At 53.3% G+C, this 27,993-nt stretch overlaps 4 protein-coding genes across 8 annotated transcripts; 3 read left to right on the top strand and 1 right to left on the bottom strand.

Annotated features, from left to right (window-relative positions):
• Positions 1 to 1,019: 1,019 nt before the first annotated feature.
• Positions 1,020 to 5,504, bottom strand: S100A1 (S100 calcium binding protein A1). 3 transcript variants are annotated; one of them, XM_057724827.1, is made up of 4 exons: positions 5,486 to 5,504; positions 4,446 to 4,518; positions 2,284 to 2,436; positions 1,020 to 1,326 (listed from the first exon to the last, which is right to left on the bottom strand). In XM_057724827.1, the coding sequence occupies exons 3-4, from the start codon at positions 2,422 to 2,424 to the stop codon at positions 1,183 to 1,185; spliced, it is 285 nt and encodes a 94-aa protein (XP_057580810.1). In that variant the 5' UTR covers positions 2,425 to 2,436; positions 4,446 to 4,518; positions 5,486 to 5,504; the 3' UTR covers positions 1,020 to 1,182. The 3 variants fall into 3 exon arrangements, with proteins under 3 accessions (XP_057580810.1, XP_057580819.1, XP_057580828.1); XM_057724836.1 differs by lacking the exon at positions 5,486 to 5,504 and adding an exon at positions 3,081 to 3,122 and having other exon boundaries at positions 4,446 to 4,567; XM_057724845.1 differs by lacking the exon at positions 5,486 to 5,504 and having other exon boundaries at positions 4,442 to 4,567.
• On the top strand, positions 5,455 to 12,552 carry S100A13 (S100 calcium binding protein A13). 2 transcript variants are annotated; one of them, XM_057724821.1, is made up of 3 exons: positions 5,455 to 5,531; positions 6,520 to 6,713; positions 12,325 to 12,552. In XM_057724821.1, exons 2-3 carry the CDS (start codon positions 6,561 to 6,563, stop codon positions 12,466 to 12,468), a joined length of 297 nt encoding a protein of 98 aa, XP_057580804.1. In that variant the 5' UTR covers positions 5,455 to 5,531; positions 6,520 to 6,560; the 3' UTR covers positions 12,469 to 12,552. The 2 variants fall into 2 exon arrangements, with proteins under 2 accessions (XP_057580804.1, XP_057580797.1); XM_057724814.1 differs by lacking the exon at positions 5,455 to 5,531 and adding an exon at positions 6,049 to 6,354.
• A 2,278-nt stretch (positions 12,553 to 14,830) lies between these two features.
• S100A14 (S100 calcium binding protein A14) lies at positions 14,831 to 16,977 on the top strand. The gene is made up of 4 exons (XM_057724805.1): positions 14,831 to 14,880; positions 15,269 to 15,373; positions 15,811 to 15,957; positions 16,178 to 16,977. The coding sequence occupies exons 2-4, from the start codon at positions 15,344 to 15,346 to the stop codon at positions 16,313 to 16,315; spliced, it is 315 nt and encodes a 104-aa protein (XP_057580788.1). The 5' UTR covers positions 14,831 to 14,880; positions 15,269 to 15,343; the 3' UTR covers positions 16,316 to 16,977.
• A 1,024-nt stretch (positions 16,978 to 18,001) lies between these two features.
• On the top strand, positions 18,002 to 24,086 carry S100A16 (S100 calcium binding protein A16). Of its 2 annotated transcripts, none has more exons than XM_057724785.1 (3): positions 18,002 to 18,206; positions 22,882 to 23,059; positions 23,334 to 24,086. In XM_057724785.1, the coding sequence occupies exons 2-3, from the start codon at positions 22,907 to 22,909 to the stop codon at positions 23,490 to 23,492; spliced, it is 312 nt and encodes a 103-aa protein (XP_057580768.1). In that variant the 5' UTR covers positions 18,002 to 18,206; positions 22,882 to 22,906; the 3' UTR covers positions 23,493 to 24,086. The 2 variants fall into 2 exon arrangements, with proteins under 2 accessions (XP_057580768.1, XP_057580777.1); XM_057724794.1 differs by lacking the exon at positions 18,002 to 18,206 and adding an exon at positions 22,007 to 22,143.
• The last annotated feature ends 3,907 nt before the right edge of the window (positions 24,087 to 27,993 follow it).

Below are 27,993 nucleotides of genomic sequence, written 5' to 3'. Positions count from 1 at the left end.
CAGGGATGGAACCTGGGCCCCCTGCCACTGGACCATCAGGGAAGTACACGCTCTAAGCTTTTAGGGGGGCTGCAGTTAGTGATTTGGGTCGCTGGAGCCCATTCGGTCCCCCTGAAAAAGATGTTCGTATTTCCTCGTGCGTCCCCCCACCCCTCAAGCTAAGGCAGACCAGCTACAATTCTTTATGCCAACATTCCTCCGTCTCCCTTGCGGATTACCGGCCCGGGTAATTTGCACTGGTTTTCCCCTCATCGTTCACCCCGGCCCCGGTAAGAGAGTTGTGGATTGCCATAAATGCCCTAGCCAAGGCCTGGGGGCCAGTGCTGGGAGCACATCTCTATTGGATCCTGCCCTACTCACCACCTCCAGTCCATATTTTCCTCTTCACTTCCCTCCCCAACTTGGCCTGAATATTGTTAAATCTTTATTTAGGGGGACCTTTGTGTCCCTGCTCCCCCTTCCATGTCCTCTCTTGCCATCTGCCATCCATCCACGTGGATTTTGATGCAGACCTATCCCGGATTTTCTTTATGCCTGGACACACAATAAAAAGCTCAAAGGTTTGAAGAATGAGTGAATGAACACATCTTCGACACACCCCTGCCCCCATACACATGCATCAGATCCTTGCGTTTTCCTTTCTAGCATGTTTGTGTGCATATTTAATATTTTGGCACCCTTGCTGGACTTTACTTATGTGACGTTGAGGGTTGTGTTTATTTTGCTCACTGCTGTGTCCTTAGTTCTCATACGATGTCTAGCCCATGGTAGGTCTTCAGTGAGGTTGAAGGGAAATTCTCCTGGCTTTATAGCTGAGAAGCTGATGTCATCTCCACTTCCAGCTGGAACCTTGAACCCCAACCTTCCTGGGCCTTGAGCATTCCTTAAGTAGGAAGATGTAATGGTCCCTTGACCTCTCTCCAAATAAGATCCCTCCCCAAATAAGGCAAGTTGGGAGTGAGCAGCCTTCATTTCCCCACCCACTTCCATACCCCAAAGGAGACAGACAGCAGCTGGCAGCTGGTGAGAGAGGAGCCTTTAATGAAAGATGAGTTGCAGGCCTGGCCCACGACTCTTGCGCCCTTGTTGTGGGGAGGGAAAAGTGGGGTGAGGGGAAAGCAGGGTGAAGGGGTAGGTACGGCAGTGTGGAGGGGAAGGGCGCTGCCCACTGGGGCCGTCTGCTCAACTGTTCTCCCAGAAGAAGTTGTTACAGGCCACTGTGAGGGCAGCCACGAGCACCACATACTCCTGGAAGTCCACCTCTCCATCTCCATTCTCGTCTAGCTCCTTCATCACCTTGTCCACAGCATCCGCATCCTTCTGGGCCTGTGGAGGGAGGAGATGGAGAGGTAGATGTATAGGGAGATCAATAGCACTGAGTCGGGGCATGGGGGGTGGTTGATTGGGGATAAGGAGGCAGAGATGAGCAAGAGGGAGGACTACTTCTAGTTACGGGACTATTTCTGCCCTCCTCAAAACGAAGAAAACAGTTGTGGCTTCCTGTTGCCTACAGAATCATCTCCTTAGTAAGGCAGATTAATAAAAACAATTACCCTATGTTGAGTGCCTGCAATGTGACAAGGACTACACTAGGAGCTTTACAAGCACTGTCTCATTTAATTCTAGCACAAATAGTATGAAGTAGGTTTCATTATTCCCATTCTAGAGAAAAAACAAGTTGACAGTCGGTGGTTAAAGAACATGCCCAAATTCACACAGCTAGAGAGTGGCACTGCCAGAATTTGAACCCAGGTCTCATAAAATCTCAAAGCTGGTACACTTTCTAGTGGCTTCTTTTCTGCATCCTTCAGTCCCGTCAAAACTACCAAGCACGCTCCATCTTCTTTCTTCTCTACTCTTCTTCAGATACTGTACCTCCTCCTAAAATGTCTTCATTTACCCTAATAATCTTCCAGGGGCCCGAGTGCCACCTCTTTGGAGAAGAAGTCCCACTTCAGTCAGGTTAATATTCTCCCATAATCCTTTCAGGCACCTCTGTTAAGGCCCTGGGTGCTTCCTGGTATTCAAGATTTACTTTCCAGTGTCAGTCTTTCCCTTCTAGACTGTGTGTTTTGTTACTGATGCATCTGCACAGGGCCTAGCCCTTAACAGGTGATAAGTAAACCAGGGCATTTTGCCTTGAACCCAGAGGAGGAGGGGAGCCTGGGGGAGGAAGGAGATGGTTGGGCTGAGCTGGGGTGGGGTGGGGAGATGGCAGGGAGGTGCCCACTCTGTTCCCCCACCCCTCACCCACTCCACCCCGCACCCCCGCACTGTGCTCACGTCCAGAAAGCCGGAGAGCTCCGTCTGCAGCAGCTCTTTCAGCTCCTTCTTGCTCAGCTTGTACTTGTCCCCCTCCTTGCCCGAGTGGGCGTGGAACACATTGATGAGAGTCTCCATCGCCGTCTCCAGCTCAGAGCCCATCTTGCAGCTCACCTACCCACGTCCCACCATGGAAGTGAGCTGGGGACCATGCCTGGGGTAGCTGGGGTTGGGGTAGGGTCCCACAGCTCAAAGAGCCATGAAATCGGAGCCCCACCACCATTTATCCTTCCTGAGATTTTTACACAAACAGACCTAAGTCTAAACTCATTCTCTGTGCCCTTCCAACCCATACCCCAGCCAGCGGGAGTCAGGGCTTTGGGCATGGAGGAAAGAGCAGCTGGAGCAGGACTGGCGCTAGAGGCCTGCGGTGGCCTCTGCAGTTGCTCCTGGCTGCCTGGACAGACACTGAGGAGGGTGGGGCAGGCAGGCGGGGGTGGTCACAGGACCCAGCCTGGCTTCCTCTGGCTCTATTTTTACCCTGGACTTGCCTGCCTAGCATAGCCAAGCTCTGCTGTTGGAGATGGTGGACTGGGGTTCCCTCCCCAGCCTTGACTGCGTTGCCTACCCCTAGCAAGGAGCTAGTCTGTGCCCATGGTCGGCCTGGTGGAGAGGGTGGCAGTCCGAGTGGGTGGCCCAGGGTTCGTGGGGGGCGGGGTGTCTTACTGCCTCTGAGTTTTGTCAGCGGACTAGGGGCCTCTCTTGGTCCTTCTACACTCTTCTCTCCTGAACATGCCTCTTTGGCTTCCCTCCATTACCTCTAGTTTGGTTCCTCTTCTTTCTCTGCAGAATCAACCCTTCTATGGGGCGGTGGTGGGAAGGGAAAGAGGAATGTCTGAGCCTTTTCCCTGGAGCCAGGGCTCCCAGGGAGGGGGAGAAGACACCTGTGAGATCTTGTCTCTGCTGCTGGCCACTCCTACCCCCAGGCCTCACTTGGGCAATGTGAGGACAGTGGCACCAGGGAGAATGGTATGTGTTAGGGGAGATAAAGGTTGACTGCATAAGGTCCTCTGAATCCGAGGGGCTGGGAGAGAGGAGGGGAAAAATGGAGGGGTCTGTTGAGGAGAGGGAACTGCCAAGCCAGGGGGCCTCTTTCCCTTGGCCTTGGGACAGTTGGCCCCTCCACAGCCTCAGGGGGCAGCTCAGGTGTCTCAGATCAGGTGTCCCCATCCTTCCCCAGGCTTGAGGGGCTGGACAATGAGCCCTGATCGGATGACATCCTAACTCTTCCATGGGGACCTTGTAAATGTCACCTGAACTCCGGACATGAGAAGCGGTTGTCACAGAGACATGGGGGAGATGAAACCCAAGCCGGGGCTGAGGGAGGGGATAAGGGGAGGAGGGAGGGGGGTTAGTGGCTCAGCCCCATCCAGGAGGGGCACACAGAGGTTGACTGGCGGCCCTGGGCAGCCTGGGAGTTTGTGTAGGGGCCATTCCGAGAGGACCTTGGCAGGGAGGGGGCAGACAGGAAAACAGAGGGAAAGAATGAGAGGAAAGCGGAGTCAAGATATGGGCCAAGAGAGAGGAGGAGAAAGAGGTCGCATGAAGGGAGAGTGGGCATGGGTATAGCACCCTATAGTGCCCCCTTCTTGGTATCGCATGGTTCGTGTGCTGCCACCCCTGCCCCGCAATGTCCCCGGGACCTGAGCCCTTGGCAGAGCCGGGCGGGGTGGCCGAGAGACCAAGGCTGGCAGTGGGTGGGGCAGGGTGGAGGAGCAGCGGCGGGGTGGGGAGGGGGTGGGCAGAAGGAACGGGTCCCTCTGCTTTCTTATTCGTACGCCACTGGAAGCAAGGCGAGGGCTGGGTCTCCTCCCCAGCATCTGGGAGATGGAGGGAGGCTTGGCATTTGAGGGTTCGGTGGTAGGAGGGCTTGGTCTCCTGGAAGCTCAATGACTGGGTTCCCGACTGGCTTCCTTGTTCACTGAGCTCCCAGATCTCCCTCTGACCTTCACCTACTTCCCCTCACCACCTTCCAAACTCTGTCTCCCCCAAATCCCGAACTCTTCCCAGACCCTCAGGGTGCCACAGTGCCATCCTCCTCAGACTCTTGGAGCTCTGCTGAAGTCCCCTTCCCCAAGGCTGGCCAGGGCAGGGACCTAAGGCAGCGGGGGCAGGATACTCACTGTCAGCCTGGGAGCAGGTTCTGGACAGACAGACGAGGCTGCAGACCGGGCTGCAAATGTGGCTACCGGGGAGCTGTGTGGGGAGACCTGTCTTCAGTTGTCCTTCCCCCGCCGACTCCCCCCACCGGCTCCACCCCTTCACAGACACCCAGTGGGGCAAGGGGCCAGGAGTGGACAGAGGCGCCCTCTGTCTCCTGGGCTGGAACAGGCTGCCCTGTGTCCTCCTCTCCAGCCTTGGTTGCCTCCCCCAGCGCTGGGCCCCAAAAGGCAGGGCCCAGGAGGAAGGGAGGTGGGAGAGGTCCTGGCGAGAAGGAGCACTGAGAGGGCGTCTCGGCTCTTCCCTGCCCCCCCCGCCCCCCCCCCCCACCCCCCGTGCTTCTAGGCAGGGAAGAGGTGCATGCACCTGGCTGAGGGGCTTAGCGAGCGGACGTCTCAGGGAAGAATTTAGTCTTGGGAGTCTCCCTGAGGGGTTTCAGCCTGAGACCCCACTCAGGGATTTTAATCCAGAGTATCCTTTATGGGGGGCTCAGCCTGGGTTCCCCTCTGTTTACGAGGTCTCAGTCTGGATACTTTGTAGGGGGTCTTGGGCTGCAGGGTCCTTGGTGGGATCTCATTCTAAGGGGCCCTCTTGTGGGGTTTCTTAGATGGGATCTCTCAGTGCTTAGCTCCCTCAATTGGTCCTTTCAATCCGGAGTGCCCTCCCCCACCCCAACATACACACTCCTGACGAGAGCAGGGGGTGCAGTGGGGCCGCAGCTTCCCTGGATTGGGAGGGATGGGACCCCAAGCAAGATCCCTGAGTGGGGTCTGGCCAGGCAGCGCCGGCGCGGGGGGGGGGGGGGGGTCCTCCACCTCACCGAGTGGAGGCTGCAGCGGGCGATGCTGTGGGGGCCGGGGATCCTGGCCTGATTGCTTGGGGTGGGGGGGAGCCAGTCGGAAGGTGTGATTGGGCTGCCTCCTCTCTTCCCAAGGCACGACGGACACTTGACACCTCCGGGCTTGGGAGGGGCTCCTTCCTCCCTCCAGGGACGCTTATAAACCTCGGCTCTAGGGCTCCTGCTTACTGCACCCCATCTCCTTGTCCCGGTGAGTCACAACCGCTCATCTTGGAGGGAGCCTGGAGCGCCTTTTCTCCGCCCTGGGCTCCCGGGTCCCTCCCCTGGAGGCGGCTCAGATTGGGATTCAGGAAATGGCTTTGGGAAATTCAGCCACAGTCCTTGCAGAGGAGAGGGGGTGGGTGGGAAAAGGGAGGATGACGGGGCACGGCCCCTTGCCCCAGCCGTAGCGCCCCAGCGCCCCTCCCCTCTGGGGGCTGTGAGTGCCAGTACCAAGCCCCTCCTGGGTGCGGGCAGTCAGCATAGCCCCATCCAGGACCGCTGTCGCTGGGAGACGGGGGCGGGGAGGGCTGTGGGTTCCTGGCCTCCACACTCCGCCCAGCTGTCCCCGAGGGTGACGGAGAGGCGGGGTCTGTCCAGACTGAGCCAGCCCTGACCGCGGCTGGGCATTTGCCAGACCCCCCGCTTTTCTGCTGGGAAGAACGGCCTGTGTGTGTGTGTGTGTGTGTGTGTGTGTGTGTGTGTGTGTGGGCGGGCACAGTGCAGGCGGGTGGAGACCAGGTCCTTGCACAAACAAGCTTTGGAGACAAACAACCTCATGACCCTTTGAGGCCGGTTAAGCTCCAAGAAAGGGCCCCTGGGACTGAACCCCACAGAGAGGCTGCCAGACGGAGAGGACTCTAAAGAAGGACCCCAGACTGAAAGCCTGTTCCCAGACAGAGGGCTCTCCAGACTGAGGGACCACCACACAGGGGTCCCTGAGACACGGACACTTCAAAAGGACCCCCAGACTGTGAGACCTAGAGAGGAAGGGGTTTCTGGAAGTGACCATTCCTTCCCCCACCTGCACTGAGGTACCATATCCTGGTCCCCTGCGCCAGCTCCATCCCTGCATTCCTGCCTCTTCCCTACTTCCCCTTGAGGCCTCCTCCAGGCAGAGGCTTTTTGACTGGCAACACCAGGGTAGGGGCACTCTGGGCTGTCCTGACTCTCTCCTTTTCTCCTTTCCCCTCCTGCAGATCAGCGCCGTGAGGACATCCGCTCCGGCCCCAGGGTCCTAATGGCAGCTGAGCCCCTGACTGAGCTGGAGATGGCCATTGAGACGGTGGTCACCACCTTTTTCACCTTTGCAGGGCAGGAGGGCCGGAGGGGCAGCCTCAGCACCGATGAGTTTAAGGAACTTGTCACTCAGCAGTTGCCTCACTTGCTCAAGGTAGGTGGTGGGGGGGGGGGGTCTCCGAGTGTGAGGTTTTGGGAGCCAGTGGCTGTGGGACGCTGTATGTGAGGAGATATTGCTGGACGTGATAAGGTGACCACAGGTGTACTGCGGAGAAGGGTGTGGTGGCTGCACGTGCAGATGGTTCTGGGTGTTGTTGCCTGGGGTGAGTTTGTGTATAACGAGGTAATCCTATGTCTGTGTGAGCGCACGTGTGTCATTGGGCTTTACGCTCTCATCAGATGGTGCTGTGGGGTTCTTGCTGTGTCTCTCTGTGCCTCTCTGGTCTCATTTCCCCAACACAGGACTGGACCCACTGCTGGCTTCCAGGAGATTCATAGACCATCAGAGCTAGAAGGAGGCCAAGAGAAAACATGGTGCAAATTCCTCCCTTCACATATACAGAAACTGAGGCCCAGCTATGGGAAAGGGTTTGTCCAAAACAAAAACACAGCCAAGTTCATGGAGTCAGAGAATCTCAGTGTAGGAGGTTCCTGTAAGTGGTCTGTGATTATTCCCCACCCCCTCTGGGAATCCCCTCAACAATGCAACTGACAGGATCCTTCTTTCTCTTACTCACAGGATGGAGTAAGGATTTACATTTCACCGCTCTGGATGGGTACATCATCCCAGGCTGTCAACAGTTTCTTTTACATCCTTTCTGAAAATTCACAGACACATAAAAGTGTGTGAATATGGATTAAAAAAACCCCCACAAACCAGTCTCTGAAATTCATAGTCTGTCATTTGCAATATCTCCTACATCCTTAGACTTTTACCTTCCTCTTCTCAAGCAGACTTCAGGTTCTCAAGTATAGCATTCCCTGTAGCCCTGCCAAATAATAACTGGGTTTTCTTCCCAATCTGGAGCACGGGCTCTAGGCATGTGGGCTTCAGTAGTTGCAGCACACAGCCTCAGTTGTTGTGGCTCATGGGCTTAGTTGCTCCGCAGCATGTGGGATCTTCCTGGAGCAGGGCTCAAACCCATGTCCCCTGCGTTGGCAGGCGAATTCTTAAGCACTGTGCCATCTAGGAAGTCCTGCCTTGTGCATTCTTTAGATCTTGTCATTGCCAATGCATCATCTCCAAAATCTAAATTTCAGGCCTCTCTTTCTCTGTCTACCACCTCCTGTCATTCCAGTTCTATTCCTCTGTCTAGTTCCTCCACTCCACCACTTTCTGACTCCACTAGGACCTTCGGTCTCATGACCCTACCACTTTTTCACCTTCCATCACCATCCCTTGAGACCTTATTTCCCTTTTTACTCAGCTGGGTTTTAAGGCTCACCACTATAATCACTTGCTCAACTCCCTTGATTCTCTTTCTCTCTGTCCTAGTGTTTTGGCAAAAATCCCAACCCAGGTTAAATCCATCATTTCAGCTTCATTAGCTTGTTGGTGAAACCGACCATTCTGCGTCTGCGCTCGTACAGCTGAATCTGGCTGGAGGAAACCGCGCTGCCAGGTTGACTTGTTTCACTTTAAATCGATAACCACAACCTGCAACAGGACCCTTAGCAATGCCTGGCAGTTCTTCTCCATTTCCTGAGTTAATTCATTTACCAGCTCTCAGATAATCATTTCACAATTTTTCCTTTCTCCTCAAACTCCAGTACCTCTTTTCATAGTCTCCCTCTCACTGAGAAATTTTCTCACTGAGAAGATAAAAGCCATCAGGAAACTTCTATGTGCTTCCTCCTCCAAATCTACCAACTGATCAACACATTTCCTGCCTTCCTTCCTGTTACCAGGAATGATGTGTCTCTGCTGCTAAGGCCGGCCCCTGCACTGGTGCACGAAATCCCATCCCTTCTCACCTACTTAAAGACGTTACTCTTTCTCTCTTTCGTCATCAAAATTTCCCTCTCTACTAGATTGTTCTGGTCAGTTTACAAATATGCTGTACCGTCTCCCGTCTTAAAATAAAAGAAAACCTCCCTTGACCCTATAATTGCCTCCAGCTATGCCTTACCTCTCTTCTCCCCTTTGTAGTAAAACTCCTCAAAAGCAATGAGAGTTATTTATACTCTCCACTTTATACTGTCTCCACTTTTCCTCTCCTGGTTCAGAGTGCTCAGCCCCCAGGTATCTGCTAGGCCTATTCCTCATTTGACTCAGATTTCTGCTCAGATGGCAAATCCTCAGCATGGCCTTCCTTCACCACTGAGTGCAGAGATCACCTTGTGCTCTGTTCCTGTACCCTGGGTTCTTTTCTTTTCTTTTCTTTTTTCTTTTTGGCTGCATTGGGTCTTCGTTTCTTCGCACAGGCTTTCTCTAGTTGTGGCGAGCGGCGGCTACTCTTTGTTGTGGTATGCAGGCTTCTCAGTGCGGTGGCTTCTCTTGTTGTGGCGCATGGGCTTCAGTAGTTGCAGCACGCGGGCTCAGTAGTTGTGGTGCACGGGCTTAGTTGCTCTGCAGCATGTGGGATCTTCCTAGACCAGGGATTGAACCTGGGTTCTTAACCACTGCGCCTGGGCTACTTTCTTTCAGAACACTTCCTTCACAATTTAGCCTTGGTTACACAATTTTATGTACCAAGAAGTAACATAATTTCCTTCCTTTCCATGTAGGAAACATTCTTTTTCCATAAAGGAAAGGAATCTGCTCACTGTTTTATCTCCAGCACTCAGACGAGTGTCTGACTCCTAGCAGGTGCTCAATAAAATACTGAGGGAATGAGTGAGATAGTAAAAAAATTAAAAAAAAGTAAAATTTGTTGAGTGAGTGAATGAATAAATGCATCTTACCTACTGTTCTACAAATAACTATTTAAAAACGTAACAATGACTGTAGGCTGTTTTCCCATTTTAAAAACCGAAGCACCGTGTCCTAATATGTAGCTTAACCCAAGTTTATGTAGCTAATCCTCTATTGATGCACGTCTCTTGTGTTCACTTTTCCCTTTTGCAAACATTGTTGTTTATATTGATGTATCTTTACATACTCGATGGAAAATATTTATAGGGTAAATGTCTGGCAGTATAACTATTAGGTCAAAAGGTGGTTTGTCCTTCATTTTTGTGGATATTCTCAATTTGCCCCCCAACAAGTCTGTCCTCGTTTTCAGGGCCACCAGCAGTGCACGTGACTGCCTACTTCCCACGTCCTTACCCAAAGTGGGTCTCATCCAGCTTTTAAGTTTTGCCAGTCTAATGCGTGGAGATGGTCTCTTGTTCTGATTTACACTTTAATTCTGAGTGAAACAGACATGTATATTGCCTTTTCTGTGAACTGCTTGGTTCTTTTATCAGTTTTTCTTTTCACGTTGATTTGTTATAGCTCTTTATGGAATAAAGAAATTAGCCTTTGTCTATTATGTGCATGGCACACATTTCCCCCTAATTTTCCCTTTGTCCTTTGACTTTGTTTTTGGTAGTTTTTGCCATACAGAACATAAAAAATTTTTATGTAGTCAGATCTGTCAAACTTTTCCTGGATGACTTCTGTGTTTTATGCCATGTTTAGAAAGGTCTTCCCCAGTTTAACTTATTAAAAAACTCCCAGACTTATTGCTAAAATTTTCTTATTGAGGTTAAATAACCCACTTATTATTTATTCGATTCCTATGTATATTTTGGGTCTCTATTCTGTTTCATTGATCTGTTTATTATTTATTTAGAAACAATCTCATTTAATTACTGTAGTTTTATAATATGCTTTGATAACCTGTAAGGTTGGTTCTCCCTCATAATTGTTTTTTTTTTCTTCTTCAGAATTTCACCAGTGGATCCCACATAATGGTTTTTCAAAAAGAATTTTAGTAACATTTAATCATATTAGAAAGAACCCTGTAGATATTTTAATCAGGATTATGTAAAAATGTTATTTTAGGGAAAATTGACATCTTTACACTATTGAATCTTTCTCTCTAAAAAAGTATGTTTTTCTGCTTATTTGTGTTTTCTTTCATATCCTTCAGTTCAGTTTCCTTCACAAAAGCTTAATAGAGTTCTACATTTTTTTCCTGGGTGCTTTATTTTATTTTCTACTATTTTAAGTGGGATCTTTCATATCATATATTCCAACTGGTATAAGTTTTTCCGTATTAATATTGTCACCAGATACTTTATAATTTCTAGTAGTTTTTTGGGGGAAGAAATACAGAATAGTGGGTAAGAGCGTAAGCTCTGAGTCAGATGATCTCGGTTCAAACGCAGTGTCTAGCTTGTCATCCCTGGTTAGTTATTTAATCTTTCTGAGCCCTAATTTCTCATCTGTGACGTAAACTCATAGAAATACCATCCTTGTTGGATTGGTCTTGCATTTATTCAGCCAGAATTTTTTGAGTGCCTACTACGTGCTGTCCTGGCACTGTCCTAGGCTTTGGGTTATAGTGGTGAACAAGCCTCCACTATGTGCCAGACACTCTCTGAGGCACTGGCATTATGGCCGTGAACAAGATGGGCAAGGTCCCTGTGCTCCTGCAGCCTTTCATTCTAGCAGATTATGCAGATTAAATGATGCAAAGCTTGTAATGTGTTCAGCGTAAAGCTTGGAACAGTCAGCACTATTAAGTGCTTACACTTGTTGAAATGTTAGCTTTTGTCACTCTTTAGGTTTTTCCTAGGTATACAATTATATAATTGCTAATATAATAAGAGGTGAATTTGGCTCTTCTTTCCCGACAATTTTACCTTTTATTTCTTTCTCTCGACTGATTGTATGCTTCTCCTCTCCTTCCCCGCCTTCCACTGGGCATCTTTGCCTTCCACTGGCAATGCTTACAGTATTTTACAATTAAGCATGATTGTAGCTTTTAAAAAATCTTGTTTAGCCCTTCTGTGGATTCGCTTTGTGCCATCTATAGATTTGGCAAGCCTTCTCTGCCTTCATCCAAATGTTGATTCAAATGTTTAGCATGAGCTCTGCCTGAGGCACCCTTATCTGGTTAGACAGGGATCCACTACTCAACAGTCAACTTTTTGGTTGTGGTTACCTACCTGGCAACAAATCCTTTGCTCATGAGGGTCCTGCTTAGAATATCCTTAGATTTCATAGGTCTGCCGGGAGAGACTTTGCCAAGGGCCCCCTAGGAAACCAGATACCTGGTGTTCTTGCCATTCCCCTGCTCTACCGGCTCGTGTCCCAGCTGGAAGAATGAGAAGACATTAGGGTTGTGCAAATGGACAGCCAAGTGCTGTGAGCTTCTCCAGCTTTCTGTGAAGGAGGAGGGTGGCCTGAAAGGCTCTGGGGGTGGTTGGAGTGAGTCAGTGCCTGCAAGGGCTCCCCTAGCATCCTTGGGCTTAGCCCAGGGCTGGTGCTGTGGTGGGCTGGAGCCTGCCCGTACCTGCAGTTGAAGGCCCCTCTTGTGCATCTCTTCCCCTCTCTGCGTTCAGTGACATCATGTGTGTGGTTCATAATCCGCCACGGTGGGTAGATTTAGACCACAGCAAACACTGTAACCAGATTCCCCACTTCCCTCCTTTGCTTCCCCTTGGAGTTGGTCCCCAGGGCAGCGCTGTGTCGGGGCTGCAGCTTCGTCCTGAAGGTTTGGAGGCAGATCCTAGCGCTCTCTGAGGGAAGGGAATGGTGATTGGCAATTCTTCCCTCTCTCCCTGTGTCAAAACTCTCATTTCTAACCCCACTCTCCCCTGTGGTGTCTCCTCAGGATGTGGGCTCCTTAGATGAGAAGATGAAGAGTCTGGATGTGAATCAGGACTCGGAGCTCAAGTTCAGCGAGTACTGGAGACTGATAGGGGAGCTGGCCAAGGAGATCAGGAAGGAGAAGGCCCTGGAGATCCGGAAGAAGTAAAGCCAGCTGGCTGGGGTGGGGGTGGGGGTGGCAGGGCTGGGTAGCACCCCACTCCCCCCAAATAAAGCTTTCTTCTTGAAACACAGGTGTTTCTTACTCACACCCACCCTGATTTCTCCTCTTGAGACCAGGGAGTGGGAAAGCTCTGTCCCCACCTGAGGCTGGGTCCAAAAATTATGAGCTCCTTGAGGACCAGGGATGTTATTCACCTTCAAATACTCTGCAGCATCAGGTCTGGTACAAGATAGGTGCTCAATAAATACATGGTTGATGAATGAATATACGAAAGGTAGAGACAGATCTCTGGGGCTGGTGAGGTGGCTCATATCCCACCAGGTGCTCAGGGGCTTGGGCTTGGCTCCCACTTTCCTATTCCTGGGGTTTGTGTAATTAGGTGGTAATGACAGCAGTGAACATGTGTTGAGGGCGTTCTCTGTGCCAGGAAGAGTGCTGAACATTTTCTTGTATTATCTTAATTAATTCTCACAGCCCTGTTGAGGTAGGTACTATTTTTAAGTCCTATATTAAAGATGAGGAAACAGATTTTAGAGAGGTTAAGTCACAAAAACAAGAATAGGTGGAACTGGGTTGAAATTCCGGAGCCTCTGTGATCAACTGGGATCCTCTCTGGATGGGTGCTTGGGAACACTGGACCCTTCTTTCCTTCCTCCTACCATAGCAGGGGTGAAGCAGAAGGATGAACATAGGGTTCTTCTTCGAGGACTGGGGTGAGGGTGGTGGCGGAGCTGTGGAAGCAGAACTTTAGGGCACCCAAGCACCGCCCTCCCCATCCTTCTTGGCTGGAGGGGCATGTGGTTTGCACTGTCTGCCACCAGAGGGAGCAGGGGCGGGGCACTGCCTTTTAAGGGCTGTCACTGCCTTACTGTCAGGTGTCCAACATTTGAGGCAGCTATGAGTCCAGAGGCACATTTAGGCTGAGACAAGCTCCCCATCACACACCATGAAAGGATCCTAGATTGAACCTTCCATCTAAGTGCCCCCGGACTGAGAGACCTCAGAGGGACCACCAGGCTGGGACTCTGAGGGTCCATTTGAGACATTCCAGCGGGGCTCCCCCGCAGTGAGAGTCTCTACGAAGGACCCGCAGACTGAGACATTAGAGATCTTAGGCTAAAGTACTCTTGGAAAAACCCTGAAATTGAGATACCCTCAGAGGGGTCCCTGGGTTGAGACCCTTCAGAAGAACTCTCAGAATAAGACATGTTGGAAGAGTCCCCTCATTGAGACACTTACAGACACCCCAACTGAGGCCAAAAGTACAGAGGAGCCCCAGAAGGAGACCTGGGATGGGCACTGGGAGGTATGCTCTGATCTCAGAGTTTAGGAAGGAAGCCCAGGAACCCAGGCTCTGAGCACCACCCCATCCTTGCCCTGACCCATCCTTGCCCTGGCCCACACAGACGTCCCTGCCTTCTTCCTTTCTCCTCCTCATCAGGTGAGGAGGGCCACTCGGGTTGGGCTGTGGCCCAACTGTCCTACTGTCCAGGCTCCCTGTGATGTCATCTGGGTGCTGGAGAGTGTGTGTGTGTGTGTGTGTGTGTGTGTGGAGGGGTTGCTGTGCAGTCTCTGGGTCAGGGAAGGCATGGGATTCTGATGCAGGGAGGAGCAGGTAGCCCAACCTGTTTGGAGAGGTTGCTAGCTGACAGATAACCCGTGTGGGCCTCGCACACGCACACGAGCTCGCTGGCCGCGGGGCGCTGAAAGGAAGTCAAGGCAACACTCAGTCTGCCCCCTCCACCAGGCTGCCCTTCTCTGGCTCCTTCCTCCTGACCCAAAGTTCTCCCGATGGACCAGGCAAGGCTGGGGTCTGGGACCAGGGCAGGCTTGCGTGTCACTATCAAAATCTGCCTTGAGGAGGAGGAGTGTGTGTGTGACACATTAAAGTACTGTGAGGTCCCTGGGGACCTCTTTCAACCCACGTGTCCCTCATTCCCTCAAGGCCACAAAACCCGCCTTGACCAGCCTCTGCTTCTCCTTTCCCGGTGATTGACTCATCGTCCCTAAGAACCCCTCTGCTTCTCTGTCCTACATTTCCGCCAGGCTTTCCCTCCCAGGCTCCAGGCCTCAGTGTTTCCAAGTCCTCCTTCTCTCCCTCCCCAGCGCCCCCTCCCTATCTTCCCTGGACTCTGCCTGCTGGTCTGGGGCCAGGGGCATCCCAGACCCAGCTCTCCACGTTTCCCTCCTCGTGGCCGGGGTGGGGGCGGGCTCTCGGGGCTGTGGCCAATGGAGGTGGGGCCCCCTCCAGCAGCTGGCTCACGGCCTAGGCGGCCGCTAGAGCAGGGCCGGCTTCGGGATAAGGCCCAGCCCCTGCCTCGCCTCCCTTCCCCCAGGTATAAGAGCTGAGCTCAGGTGAGCTGGCTCCTCCAGTCCTGTCTCAGCGTCTGCCAGCAGGTAAGGAGACCCAGGGTTTTTCACCCAAATGGGCTGTCCCTGGTCCAGAGGGCATGCTTAGCCTATCCTACCCTAGTCGGCCGGGGGGGTCTGAGGGGCCAGGCCTCGGAGGTTGGTGTGTGTGTGTGTGTGGCGGGGGGAGGTGGGGGGACAGAGGTGTGGGGTTGGAAGGGGTGGGAGGAAGGAGGCTACGGTGAGGCCCAAGGGGTTTCCTCTAAAGGCAAGACTGGCCTTAGCTTCTGGAGCCGGGACAGGGACGGGGCTTGCGTGGAGTTGGCCCTGACCCACTGGGTGAGGCCCTGAATACCTGGGGTGTAGCCAGAGGGGACATTTGAGAAAGAAACGCTGAGTTCTCCCCTGGGCTCGGCCTCTCCCCTGCTCTGAGCAGATGATGACCCACCCGCTCCTCTGGGGCCGGCTGTAGGACGAGACTCTCACCAAAGGACCAAGCGCATCGAGCAGCATGGGGCAGTGTCGGTCAGCCAGCGCGGAGGTGGGCCCATTCGTCCCTGGCCTTTCTGTTCCCACGCTCCTCTCCTTCACCCCGAGGGTCTGTGTCCCTCACGGACGTCTGCCCCCTCACCTTGGCCTTGCTCTGCGCTCTGGACCCTGCCTGTCAGACCTGAACCCCCCCTCCCACACAGGGCGATGCAGAAGAGACCTCCCCTGAAGAGGGTGCCTGGGCCTCGTGCTGGGACCTGCCCTGCCTGGAGGCTGGGGAGAGGCGGGGAGGAAGCCTTGCCCAGCCCGTGGCTTGGGGCAGAGGACAGCGGGGGGCAAGGGGGCTGGACGCTGGGCTTTGGAGTGGGCAAGCGCCCAAGTGACTGCCAGCCGACTTCTGCCCCGTCGGCCCTGCCGGGCTTCTGGGGAAGCAGGGTGTCATAGGGCGGGCGGGGCCTCCGTAACGTGGGCCATGTCCCTCACCCTCAGGATGCCCAGGAATTCAGCGACGTGGAGCGGGCCATCGAGACCCTGATCAAGAACTTCCACCAGTATTCGGTGGAGGGTGGGAAGGAGACGCTGACCCCCTCCGAGCTACAGGACCTGGTCACCCAGCAGCTGCCCCACCTCATGCCGGTACGGAGGGAGCGGACCCTGCCCCAGGCAGTACCCTGACTTCCCAAGCAAGAGCTCCAAGACCCCACCCGCACTGCCACAGCCCCTGGCACTGGCAAACCCCAGCCCTTCCCCTTGTCAGTGCCAGGTAGGCTCACGTCCTGCTTCTCGCCCCTGGGCAGGGTGGGGTGGGAAGATTGGAAGGTGCTGCCTGGCTGAGCTGTGTCTTCCCTCCTCTCAGACCAACTGTGGGCTGGAAGAGAAAATTGCCAACTTGGGTAGCTGTAGCGACTCTAAACTGGCCTTCGGGAGTTTCTGGGAGCTGATTGGAGAAGCAGCGAAGAGTGTGAAGCTGGAGAACCCTGTCCGGGGGAGCTGAAAACCTTCCCCTGGAGTTCAGGGGTGGGGGGGGGATGTTGGGGAAAGGGGACCTTAGAGCCTGTGGGCCTGCAAATAAAAACTCCTCTCTCCACCACCCCCACATTGTTCCCCAGCCCTACCTGCCTCACCTCTGCAAGGTTCAGGTTCATAACGGCCCTTCCTGGGGCCTCCGTGTGCTTCATCCCTGGGAGCTCCGTGGAGCTTATGGGTCCAGGGGTCCCCACCAGGGGAAGGCTCAGGGGGTGGCTGGGGCCAGGGACGTTTGTGGAGGGCTACTGGAGGGTTGAGGATGGTATAAGGGCCACGTCATTTAGTAGAGGGGAAGGGCAGAGAGGAGCTGAGCTATGGGAAATGATTTAAAGGGGTTGGGAATAGGAATGGATATTTGGTACTAAAAAGGGTGTCTATGAACCTACCCCTCCTAATGTCTTCCCCAACCCAAACTGTCCAGTGTGGTGCCTCCCTGCCCCCAGGTCTGCCCCAGCCTCCTCTCAGGACTCAGTCTCCCTGGCTTAGGGCAGGGGAAGAGAGAGAGCAGGGTGGGGAGAGGCTGAGGAGGGTGACATTTGGGAGTGAGAGGACCAGCTGGGTGCTTGGGCATTTACAGAATGATGGTTGTTTTGTATCATTTGATTAATAAAGAATATGGAAAAAATGAAAGATGTTGTCTTGAATGAACTACCCCCCACCCCAAGGCTCGGTGGGTGAGGAGGTGCTGGGGTGAACGGCAGGGTCCTTGGGTGGCGTGGTGCCTGTGGGGCTGCAGGGTCAGCAGTGGAGGTGAATGGGGACTCACTTTATCCCGTGGATGTGGGTTGAGGATGGCCCCGGGCCTAAAAGGGGGAGACCTGGTTCTCTCTGAGGGACAGGCTGCATTCTGCCAGGGACCTGGCCCTCTGACAGCAGAGGAGCGCCGGTGTGCACAGGTGGGAAAGGATGTGAACCCCTGTGTGCTGGAGCCTGGCTGACTAGCAGCGAGGGAAACACTACGCTGAGAAACAGGCTGACCAACCTGGGTTTGAATCCCAGCTCTGCCACTTAACGATCCTTGGAACTTGAGGCATACTCTCAGAGCAGCAGTTTCCTCATCTGTAAAATGGGGATTGGACACAGGATGTAGAGTACTCAGCAGAGAGCCTGACACCGAGGGAGAGCTCAGTGAGCTGAAGTCACTGGAGTTGGGGGGGGTGGGGTGGGTCACTTCTGGTGTCAGCTGTTGCCTCTGGGACAACACACTGGCCAGTTTCCTTGAGTATCTTGGAGAAGGGGTGGAGGGGTGTTTCCAGAGGGATCCTCTGCTGCACACGAGAGGTCCTAGGGATGGGTGCACTGGAGGTGAAAGACAGGGAGCAACACTCTGGGCCCTTCTGACTGGAGCCCACGGAAAATCGGAAATCGGGCGTCACTCCTGAAATCCCAACAGCAAGGACGTTTCTGTGGCCGGCCAGGCTGGCCTGGAATGCTAACTGACGTTGTCTGTTAGGGGTCCCTGACACTGGGCTTCCAGTGACCCAGGTGAGAAGGGCAGTTGACAGTCCTTCCCTTTCCTTTCTCAAAGTTGTAAATTCTGTTCGGGCCCTGCGGGGCTAGGAGGGTGGGGTTGGGAGAGAGCCAGCTTCCACCACTCCCTCTGGGGTGGGGGCGGAAGGGTGTTAAAAAAGGTGTGTATCCCTTTAACAAGGGCCCAACCCCAGGGCCAAGTCAAGAGGGAGCTCAGGCACTGCCTCCCTACCCAGCCAGCTCTGCCGGGCAGGGCCGGGAGGGAGTGGGACAGATTCTGGGAGTGCAGTGGGGAGGCGTCGTGGCTGGCTGAGCGCGGGGAGCTGCTTGGCCGTGCCAGAGCCCAGGCCCCAGAGCCCCGCGGGAGAGGAGGTGGACCGAGAAGGCAGGTGAGCACCCCAGGCCCGTCCTGGGAGGCCTGGGGCTGCCGCAGGGGCCCCACAGGCTTGGGAGGCCAGGACAAGGGGCAGGGAAGGGGCCTGAGGAGGGGGCCTGCAGAGACTGAGCAGGCAGGTTTTGTTCATTGTTAACTTTCCCCAAAGGCCAGTTTGGGAAGGGAGCTTTCTGCGGGGATGGGGGGCTGGAGAGGCCTTCAGAGGAGTGGATGGGTTGGCAAGACTTCCTCCCCGGCCCAGTAGCTGACTGGGTTCCCCTCCTAGGGCTAGGCCACCCGGCGGAGCGGCAGAGTGTGGGGGAGCTTTGCCCGCAGCTGCTCCGATTCCCCCCAACAGAAAAAGGGCAGATGTGTGTTGATGAGGGTTGGGGAGCAGCCAGACCCCGGATCCAGGCCTCGCTGAGCTCTGGGGGCTGTCTGGGAGGGGTGATGGGGTCCAGGAGAAGCCAGGGAGGGTCCAGGGGGCCTGAGAGCAGCCGAGGGAGGGGAGGAAGGCGCCTGGGTTGTTTCTCTCCACCTCTTGACTCAGGCAGGTCCTGGACACTGGCCCCCCATGTACTCTGGGAAATGTTTCTTGGGAGGCGTGGTGGGGCTTGGCAGGAACCTGGGCGAGGCCCCCTGGAGCCTGAGCTCCAGGCGAGGGGCCCCGCAAACTGGGCAGCTGCTCTATCTCAAGACCCAGGCAGGTTCTGGCTTGACTTGCTTTGCTTGGTGGAGCCCCCGGCCCTACAGACTGGCCCTGGTCCCTGTCCAGGTGGGTGGGGGTGAGGGCAGGGGTGCTGGGAGGCCGACGGAGCCCTGCATTGCTGGTGACCGGGAGCTCAGACTTTCCCCATCCACTAGAAAAGAGCTCTCTGGGTGCTGGTGAGGTCCGGGGCAGCAGTGTGTGTGTGTGTGTGTGTGTGTGTGTGTCCACACCAAACTCCTCTAACTTCACTGTCTGGAAAAAAATTTCAGAGGAATAGCCTTCTTCCTCCAGGTAGATGGGTCGCCCAAGCAGAGGGGATCAGAAATGGCAGAATTCCTCGCTCACTGTGATTGTGTACACTTGTGTGAATTAGATGCAGTGAGTCCTGTGAGGGTGGGGATGGGGGGGCAGGCAGGGGCACTTGTGTGAGATACTAGCTTCTGGAATTGGGAAAAGAGCAGGAGAAGAGGGGACCGAGAAAGGAGCTGGAGAGGCTGGAGAGATTGATTTGAAACAGGCTTGCGAATAGAGTAAAGCATTACCAGCCCAGTATAGACTGTGCCTTCCCTGTGTGTTGCAGGCAGTGGGGCAAATGAGTGAATTAAGAAGGAAATGGATGAGTGAATAAATGAGAGTGAATAAATGAGTTAATGAATGAGTGAATAAATAAGTTAATGAATGAGGGAGAAAGCAAATGACTGCTGGATAAATGAGTGAACAAATTCGAGATAGATGAAAGGAACGCAGAGCATGACGAACTGAGGTTTGAGAGTGGCCTAGGCGCTAGAGGGGATGTGACTAGGAGGGACAGGAGTCCAGGGACATAGCCCAACACTTGGGAACAATTTAAGACTCAAGAAGTGTGTGTAGAGGTGGGAAGGGAAGGTGAGTTGTAGAGGGTGTGGTGGAAGTTCAGGGTTCCACATGCAAGGGGACTGGGGAGTTGAAGAGATGGGGGGTGAAGAGGAGGCACTTGGACGGGTGGGGCCCAGCACCTGGGGGTGGGAGGGTGGGGCTGGGGTGGCTGAGACCCAGGAGCTTGGTGTCAGGGCAACCTGGGCGTTTGGAGAAGTCAGCAAGCTGGATGGAGGTGGGCGGGGTGGGGGCCTCTTGGTTTCTCAGTGATGAATCAGCCCAGGTGAAGACAGTGAGAACCTTGCGGGAGGGTTGGGGGCCCCAGGTGAGAGGCTCCTTTGGAGGATGAGTCCCTCCATTCTCACTTTTTTGAAAAGTTCCAATGTATTGTCCACTTCCCACTTCACTCTCTGGCCAGGATCAACCTATGACAAAGTCAATGCAGGAGTTACCTCCTGCCCCACTCTTCTCTGGGAGGGGCTGATGGGATGGCCCACCGCCTTCCCTCCCCCCAACCCCATGCCCGGGGACCCCCTGGCCTGGTTAGTGGGAGGACTGGGCAGGTAGGAGGGGCAGGTGGCCTTGGCATGGGTGTGGTGGCAGAGCCTGTCTCTTGGCCCCCAGGGGAGGGAGGGGGAATAAGGGGAGTGACACCTGACTCTTCCTCTCTGGCACCTTTCCTAAAGAAAAAGCTTCAGACAAGCCTTTGTCCAAATTGTTAACTCCAGTGTTATCCAACTGACTAGAAGAAGGTGCCGTGGGGATTATTGGGAGGCCTGGGAGCTGAAGCCCAGCTCTCTGGGGTGACTGTGTCCCTGAGAGCAGGTGCTGAGATGTCTCCTGGGAGCTCACCTGGGTCTTGCCAGGTGGAGGCTGAGACATGGTATCAGGGAAGCACAGGACTGGACTCCAAGATGGCAGGTGGTGGGAGGCGAGTGGGCGGCCAGTGGAGAGAGGGGCAGGAGCTCACTGCTCCCCAGACCCACTTCTTTCCTTTTCCTCTGCCTGTTTCCCACAGGATTCCTCACTTGGGGGACAAGGTCTGGGATGGTTCAGGTTGGGGATTCGTTGAATTTTCTCACCACTCCCGAAGCTGGTTGGGGGAAGGGTTGACACAGTCCTTGCTGACGTGGGTGCAGCTTTTGGAATACCCAGGAATGCTGGTTGTAGGCCTGGGCAGCAGGGCAGACAGGTCATGGACGGAAACATATTAGAGAATTTGTATGAAAGTCTTGCAAAGGTATAAACATTGAACCATGCAATTACACACAACAAATAAAGAGTACTGGAAGAAGAGTACGGTTTCCTACAGTCCTGTTTCCATGCTTCATTCTTCTGGCCACAGACCAGAGTGGTCAGGTGGACGAGGCAAGGGAGAGAAGGGTAGGTTTCCTGATCAGAGTTGCCCTAGCCTAACCCCTCTCCCTGTCAACTCTCCTTCCTTCCTGCATCCTTCCTTTTTGCATCTTGGCTTCGTCCTTCTGGGTGTCACCCTTCCTTCAGAAGAAGTTCCGTAAAAGAAAAATCTTAGAAGGGTGGCCAGGGGTCTTGGATACCCAGTATCAGGGCTGGAAGGAAGTGGAATATTTATAGAACATCTACCTTGAGCAAGACATTGGGCCAGGCCCTGTCGGCGAAGGGAGATGCAGAGATTAAAAGCAGGGAGGTTGTACATCCAGGATTTTAGAAAGTGGTCCCAAAGTCTTCCAGTCCTACTGTTTGGTTCAGAAAACACAATAGTTGCGTATAAGAAACACTATCCTTGCTTCAAGGAATGTCTGGTGTCTGGGGAGACAGGATCCGGGAAGAGATTGCAGCCTCAGCAGCTCGCGGGCCCAGCCAAGCCAGAGAGTCTGTGGGAGTCAGGGGAGGAGGGCACTGAGGGCAAGGGTCAGGGCAGGCTTCCCCGGAGGTGCGGTTTGGGCAGGCTTCGGCTCGATGGAGAGGGCAGGACGATGGGCACGGGAGGAGGGACGGATGGCCAGGACGGGGACTAGAAGGCAGGTGGCAGGAGCAGGGGTTGCGGTGGGGCCCAGAGAAGCAGACCTCTCTTCTCAGTGGAACCACGGGACGCCCTGGTGGCAGTGTCCATCTTCCCTTGCCAGGACCCAATGGGCAAGGCAGCTGCAACTCATTCCTGGGCTTGGGGGCGGGCGGGGAGGCTCATTTGCCAGGGTTCACTTGGGGGGGCTCTGGGCATGGGCGGCGACTCCCAGAGCAGATCCGCCTGCTCCCCTCATATCCTGTTATTCAGTAGGCTGTATCCGCTCGCAATGTGAGTGTCTTTTGTCCTGGGGTGAGGGGGTGACGTGTGTAGCCTCTGGCTGGCTGCAGAGGCTCCGTCTCCAGCTGTCACCAGCTGGGACAGAACAGGCCGACTGCTCCTTAGGTAATGGGTGGGTGGGTGGGTGGGGAGAGCCCTCGGATCCTGCTGTATATTTCGGGATGGATATGAGGGAGGTTAGGCTAGCCGGGTGCCTGGGGGCCTGCACAAAGCCTGACTTGAGGGATCAGGACATTGTCCTTCACCAGAGAAGAGCAGCCATGGCCTGAGACCCTGGACGCACTGTCCTGGAGCCTGGCCGGAGGGGCCGGGGAGAGCCTAGGTCTCCGCCTCCTGCTCTGTGGCCCGGGGCTGGGGGTCTCAGCCAACCCTGGGGGTGGGGGCCACGGCTCCTGCCCCTCCCCAGCCCGGTGGCCCCTCCCAGCAGCTTCCAGCTGTGCTTGTCCCCGGGGCAGGGCGTCTGGGTGGGCCAGGTATGGAGAGGGCGGAGGGCTGGGCAGGGACTCTCATCCTCTTCCCACGGAGCCTCTTGTTCTCTCTGGGGCTCAGACAAGCCCAGCGCCTGGGGCTGGGGAAGGGCCAGGAAAACCTGCTGAGGCGGTTGAGCTGGGGAGCACCTGGAGGAGAGAAGACACATAGTTCTCATTCCAGGCTCACCCCTGCGCCCACCCCAGGCCCACCCCGGGTTCCCCTTTCCCTGCCTCCTCCCTCCTTCTAAAGACCAGCCAGCCTGGGGGTCCAGGGGTCCAGGGGGTGGGGCCCATGGGAGGACAGGGGCTGAGAGACGGAGGAGCAGGCGTGGCCTGGGGGGGTCTCTTCACCACCCCTCGTCCTGGCACCCAGGCCCCGTGAGGCGTGAGGCAGTGACATGGCTGACTCCTACACGGAGCTGGAGAAGGCGGTGGTCGTCCTGGTGGAAAACTTCTACAAGTACGTGTCCAAGCACAGCCTGGTCAAGAACAAGATCAGCAAGAGCAGCTTCCGGAAGATGCTTCAGAAAGAGCTCAACCATATGCTGACGGTGAGATCCCCCCCCACCCAAGGGCCTGGCCTCTCCTCGCACCCACCCCCAGCTCCTGCAGCCCTTGTCCTCTCTGGGTGTCCTTCCCAAATCAGGGTCGCATCCCCACCCAGCCTTCTGTCCTCAGGGTCCCCAGGCCTGAGCCAGGGAGGGCTCTGTTCCCATCTTCCAGGGCAGCAGTGGCCCAGGCCAGATCCTGGACTCTGCCTGGGGTCCTGCCTGGGGCCTCTGTAGAGCTGCCACTCAGCATCGCGGACCCGCAATTCTTCTCCAGGACACAGGGAACCGGAAGGCTGCTGACAAGCTCATCCAGAACCTGGACGCCAACCACGATGGGCGCATCAGCTTCGACGAGTACTGGACCTTGATAGGCGGCATCACGAGCCCTATCGCCAACCTCATCCGCCAGCAGGAGCAGCAGAGCAGCAGCTAGAGGACCCCTCCCACCATCCCTTCCCCCGATGCTCTTCCTGCGCCCCCTCCTCAGCCTCCTCTGCCCACTCAGGCCCCTGCCCTCTCTTCTCCCTCTAGACCTTCTCCTGACCATTGCTGAACGGGGGAGGAGGGGACATCGGGGCCCCTTTGTGAGTGTCTCCGTCTGGGGGTGCCTCCCTGAGGGTCTCAGTCCCTGGAGCCAGCAGACCCTGGGCCCCCTCTGTGACAATGCTGTACGGGGAGCCAAGTGTTTCCCCACCTGTTCAGTCCACCTACTCTTCCCAGCTTCTGATGTTCCTGCCTGATTCCGGGTCTCTTGACTTTAGAGGTCAGCTTGCTGCTTCAGGTCTCCCTGCTTCTGGCAGCACCAGCAGAGACTTCTCTCTCCCCTTTCCCTCAGCCCCTCTGCTGGGAAAAGGAGACGTCCAGGGACTGCCCTCCAGCTGCCTCTGGGTCTGGGAACAGGGTTGAGCCCCCTCCTTCCTCCTCAGCCACTGAAATGGGCAACAAAGGCTGGATTTGGAGTTTGTGTGCCCCTCACCCAGTCCCTTTGTAATGTTCATTAAAACCTTTCCACTCCTTGGAACCTCTTGATGACTTGGTGATCTTTGCCATGGGCCCCGAGGCAAGGGGGTAGCAGGGGGAATCTTACTTAGAAACCCCAAGGACAGAGAAAGAAAGATGTAGAACTCTGGGATCCCAGCAGGTGCTGTCAGCCTGAGCGTCAGCAGCTCCTTCCCTCCCCCATGAAGGGCCAAAGGCCGTGCGTCATCACCTCTGGGCCCTCATTGCCCAAACTGAACTCACATTCAACTTGCGGGCACACAGTGTAACCCATTTAGTCCTCACTGCAATTCCATGAGAGAGAGGCCATGACCCTCAGTCTTGAGTCATGAATAGCACTGAGATACTGAATTCTCATCAACAGATTCTTCTAGTATACAGAGAAGTTTACGAGGTGAGAAAGTGGGGTGCAAAGAAAGAAGGGTGTGAGAGGCCAGAGTTGGGCTTGCAACTTCTGTGAGGGACAATGACAGCTTCTATGTTTCTCCCCTGTCATGGAAAGACAGCACGTGCCCCCAAGAGAAACAGGGCAGGAAATCCAGCCTGCAGGGCTCCGCAGCAGTGGTTTTCAATCCAGTGCAGCGTACCCTAAGGTTTAAGATTTTTCAAAAGATGCACAGCCATAGAGAGTTTTATATTGGAATCCGTTACAGATCCTCAACCTTCTAAAAGTGACCTGCCTCAGAATGGGCTTGCAGTCAAGGTAGCACGCTGGTCCTCTTTCCTATCTCTCTCTCATAGCAACCCTTCTCCAGTTAAAAATGGAAAGAATACCCTTTGCCTGTCCTGAGGATCACAATGCTACCTTGATTGAATGAAGAACTCATTCACATTATACATATATATAATATTTGTGATAAAATACACAACATCAATTTAACCTCTTCACAAATTTTTTTTTTTTAATTTAGTTGTGCTGGGTCTTAGTTGTGCAGGTGGGCTCCCCAGTTGTGATTCGCCGGCTCCTTAGTTGTGGCTTGCCAGCTCCTCAGTTGCAGCATGTGTGTGGGATCTAGTTCTCTGAGCAGGGATCGCGCCTGGGCCCTCTGCATTGGGAGCTCAGAGTCTCAACCACTGCGCCACCAGGGAAGTCCCGACCCTCTTCATGAATTTTAAGTGCACGTTATGGTACTGTTAGCTATGTGCACATTGTGGTACAACAGATCTCTAGAGCTTTTTCACCTTACAGGACTGAACCTCTGTGCTCATGGAATAGCAGTGCCCCTTCCCCACCTCTCAGGCCCTGGCAACCAATGTTCTACTTTCTGTTTCTATGAGTTTGATTACTTTAGATGCCTCACATAAGCGGAATCATGTAGTATTTGCCCTTTTGAGACTGGCTTATTTCACTTAACATAGTGTTGTCAAGGTTCATCCATGTTGTAGCACATGACAGAATTTCCTTCCTTTGGAAGGCTGAATAATATTCCATTGTATGTATATACCACATTTTCTTTATCTTTTCATCTGTCAGTGAGCATTTAGGTAGCTTCTAGGTGATGTGAGTGGCTAATGTGAATAAAGCTGCAATGAACATGGGAGTGATAATATCTCTTCAAGATCCTGTTTTCAACTTTTTTCTTTTAAAAAAATTTTTGGCCACACAGCACAGCATGCAGAATCTTAGTTCCCTGACCAGGGATTGAACTCACGCCCCCTGCCGTGGAAGCGGGGAGTCTTAGCTACTGGACTGCCAGGGAAATCCCCTCAATTGGTTTCAATGTACGCCCAGGAGTGGGATTGCTGGGTTATATGGCAGTTCTATTTAAAAAAATTTGAGGAACCGCCATACTATTCCACAGTGGGTACACCATTTTACATTCCCACCAACAGTGCACAAAGGTTCCAATTTCTCCGCATTCTCACGAATACTTGTTTTTTTCTGTTTGTTTGTTTGTTTTGTATTTTTTTGATAGTGACCATCCTATTGAGAGTGAGATATCTTGTGTGTTTTTTTTTAATTTGCATTTCACTGATGATTAGTGATGTTGAGCATCTTTTCATATGCTTCTTGACCATTTGTGTATCTACTTTGGAGAAATGTCTATTCAACTCCTTTGCTCATTTTTAAGTGGGTTATTTTTTTGTTTTATTTTGTTATTGAGTTGTAATTCTTTATGTATCCTGTATACTAACCTCTTACCTTATATATGGCTTGCAAATATTCCCCCCCCATTCTGTAAATTGTGTTTTCACTTTGTTGATTATTTCCTTTGTTCCCCAGAAGTTTTTGAGTTTAATGTAGTCCCATTTGTCTATTTTTGTTACCTTTTTTTGGTGTCATGTCCAAGGAATCTTTGCTTGTTACAATGTCATGAGGATTTTCCCTGATGTTTTCTTCTAGGAGTTTTGTAGTTTCAGGTTTCCATTTTGAGTTAATTTTTGTATATAGTGTAAGGTAAGGGTCCAAATTCATTCTTTTGTATATGAATATCCAGTTTTCCTAACACCATTTGTTGAAAAGACTATACTGTACTTTCCCCATTGTGTGATCTTGATATCCTTGTAGAAAATCATTCATTCAAATATGTGAGGGTGTATTTTGGGGCTCTCCATTCTGGTCCATTGGTCTGTGTGTCTGTCTTTTTGCCGGTTCCACACTGTTTTGATTACTGTAACTTTGTAATATGTTTTGAAATCAGGAGGTGTAAGGCCTCCAGTTTTATTCTTCTTTCTCAGGATTGTTTTGGCTATTTGGGGTCCTTTGAGATTCCATATGACTTTTAGGATAGTTTTTTTTCTATTTCTGAAAAAAATACCATGGGGATTTTGATAGGGATTGCAGTTAATCTGTAGGTCACTTTGGATAGTATGGACATTTAACAATATTAAGTCTTCCAATCCATGAACATGGGATGTCTTTCCCTTTATTTGTGCCTTCTTTAATTTCTTTCAGCAATGCTTTGTAGTTTTCAGTGTCTTTTGCCAAGGACTTGATGTGGTAGTTCCTTGAAGCCTAAGGTGTGGGGATGCTATGAGAGATCCCAGAGGCAACTCAGAATAAAGCTCCCTTCACTGTCCCTGGTTTGTGTCTGGAAGCCAACATTTCACCCATCAAGACTTTAGAACAGTTGGCAGGAAATGAGCGGGTGTGTGACCCCAGTTAGAGGCCTGTTTCTAGAGAGGTCTGAGTGTAAGCCTAGAGCACTGGGGAGGATGCTGATCTTCAGTGGAGGTCAGAGAAACTTAACAACAATCAGGGCTTGGGCTCCAGGGCCTAAAGCCAGAGAGGCCCCAAAGGAGAAAAAGCAATCATTTTGAGGTCAGGCAGCTCAGCTGGAGGCCTCCCTGGGGAGTGTTGGGGCCAGAGAAGGGGGGGCCTTCCTCCCTCATCCAGGCATCCAGGGACCAGAGGGCCTTAGCAGGACCTGAGCAGAGCAGGGCTTAGGGGGCCAGAAGAAGGTTCCTGTGGGGGTCCCATAGTGGAGCTGAGAAGGGTCCCTCTGTTTGGGGTCTCACTAGGCCTGGGCTAATGTCAAGCTATTGGGATTGAGGTGGTGGGTGCCCAGTAGATTGTGCCCAGCAAACCCATCTCTAGCCAGGCTCGTCATGCTACAGGCTGAGAACTTGGCATATGTCCCCACAGTAGGGTAAGGAAGCTAAAGCCACCTGAGTCAGCTTTTGTACTTTCTGTGTATTTTTTTTTTTTTTTTCCATTTCCATTCCTTGTAAAGTTCCCTCTGGGAAAACGAAACAATCCTTCCTGTTTGTTCAATATTAAAAGTTAAAAAAAAACACTTTTGCATCCTAGGCTCATTTGGTCCTCCTTAACCCCGTGAGATAGGAATCATGATCCATATTTTATAGATGAAGATATCGAGGCTCAGAGAGGTGATGTGACTTAGTCAAAGACACACTGCTGATGACCAGCAGATTTGCCACTGAGGCCCCCTTTTTTACTAACTCTGTGTGGACTGCCCAAAGGGCAGGGGTTT

The sequence above is a fragment of the Hippopotamus amphibius genome, chromosome 1, assembly GCF_030028045.1.
Source record: "Hippopotamus amphibius kiboko isolate mHipAmp2 chromosome 1, mHipAmp2.hap2, whole genome shotgun sequence".
In the NCBI taxonomy this organism is placed as follows: Eukaryota; Metazoa; Chordata; class Mammalia; order Artiodactyla; family Hippopotamidae; genus Hippopotamus; species Hippopotamus amphibius.
Note: the sequence above shows the minus strand (reverse complement) of the source record. Positions and strands in the feature narration are given on the sequence as shown.

Bases quoted from the DNA above. Each gene is read 5' to 3' on its own strand.
- S100A16 (XM_057724785.1), top strand. From the start codon at position 22,907: ATGGCTGACTCCTACACGGAGCTGGAGAAGGCGGTGGTCGTCCTGGTG. The intron at 23,060-23,333 runs GTGAGATCCCCC...ATTCTTCTCCAG, and splicing joins AGCTCAACCATATGCTGACG to GACACAGGGAACCGGAAGGC.
- S100A14 (XM_057724805.1), top strand. From the start codon at position 15,344: ATGGGGCAGTGTCGGTCAGCCAGCGCGGAG. The intron at 15,374-15,810 runs GTGGGCCCATTC...CCTCACCCTCAG, and splicing joins GTCGGTCAGCCAGCGCGGAG to GATGCCCAGGAATTCAGCGA. The intron at 15,958-16,177 runs GTACGGAGGGAG...CCCTCCTCTCAG, and splicing joins AGCTGCCCCACCTCATGCCG to ACCAACTGTGGGCTGGAAGA.
- S100A1 (XM_057724827.1), bottom strand. From the start codon at position 2,424: ATGGGCTCTGAGCTGGAGACGGCGATGGAGACTCTCATCAATGTGTTC. The intron at 1,327-2,283 runs GTGAGCACAGTG...CTCCCTCCACAG, and splicing joins AGCTCTCCGGCTTTCTGGAC to GCCCAGAAGGATGCGGATGC.
- S100A13 (XM_057724821.1), top strand. From the start codon at position 6,561: ATGGCAGCTGAGCCCCTGACTGAGCTGGAGATGGCCATTGAGACGGTG. The intron at 6,714-12,324 runs GTAGGTGGTGGG...GTGTCTCCTCAG, and splicing joins AGTTGCCTCACTTGCTCAAG to GATGTGGGCTCCTTAGATGA.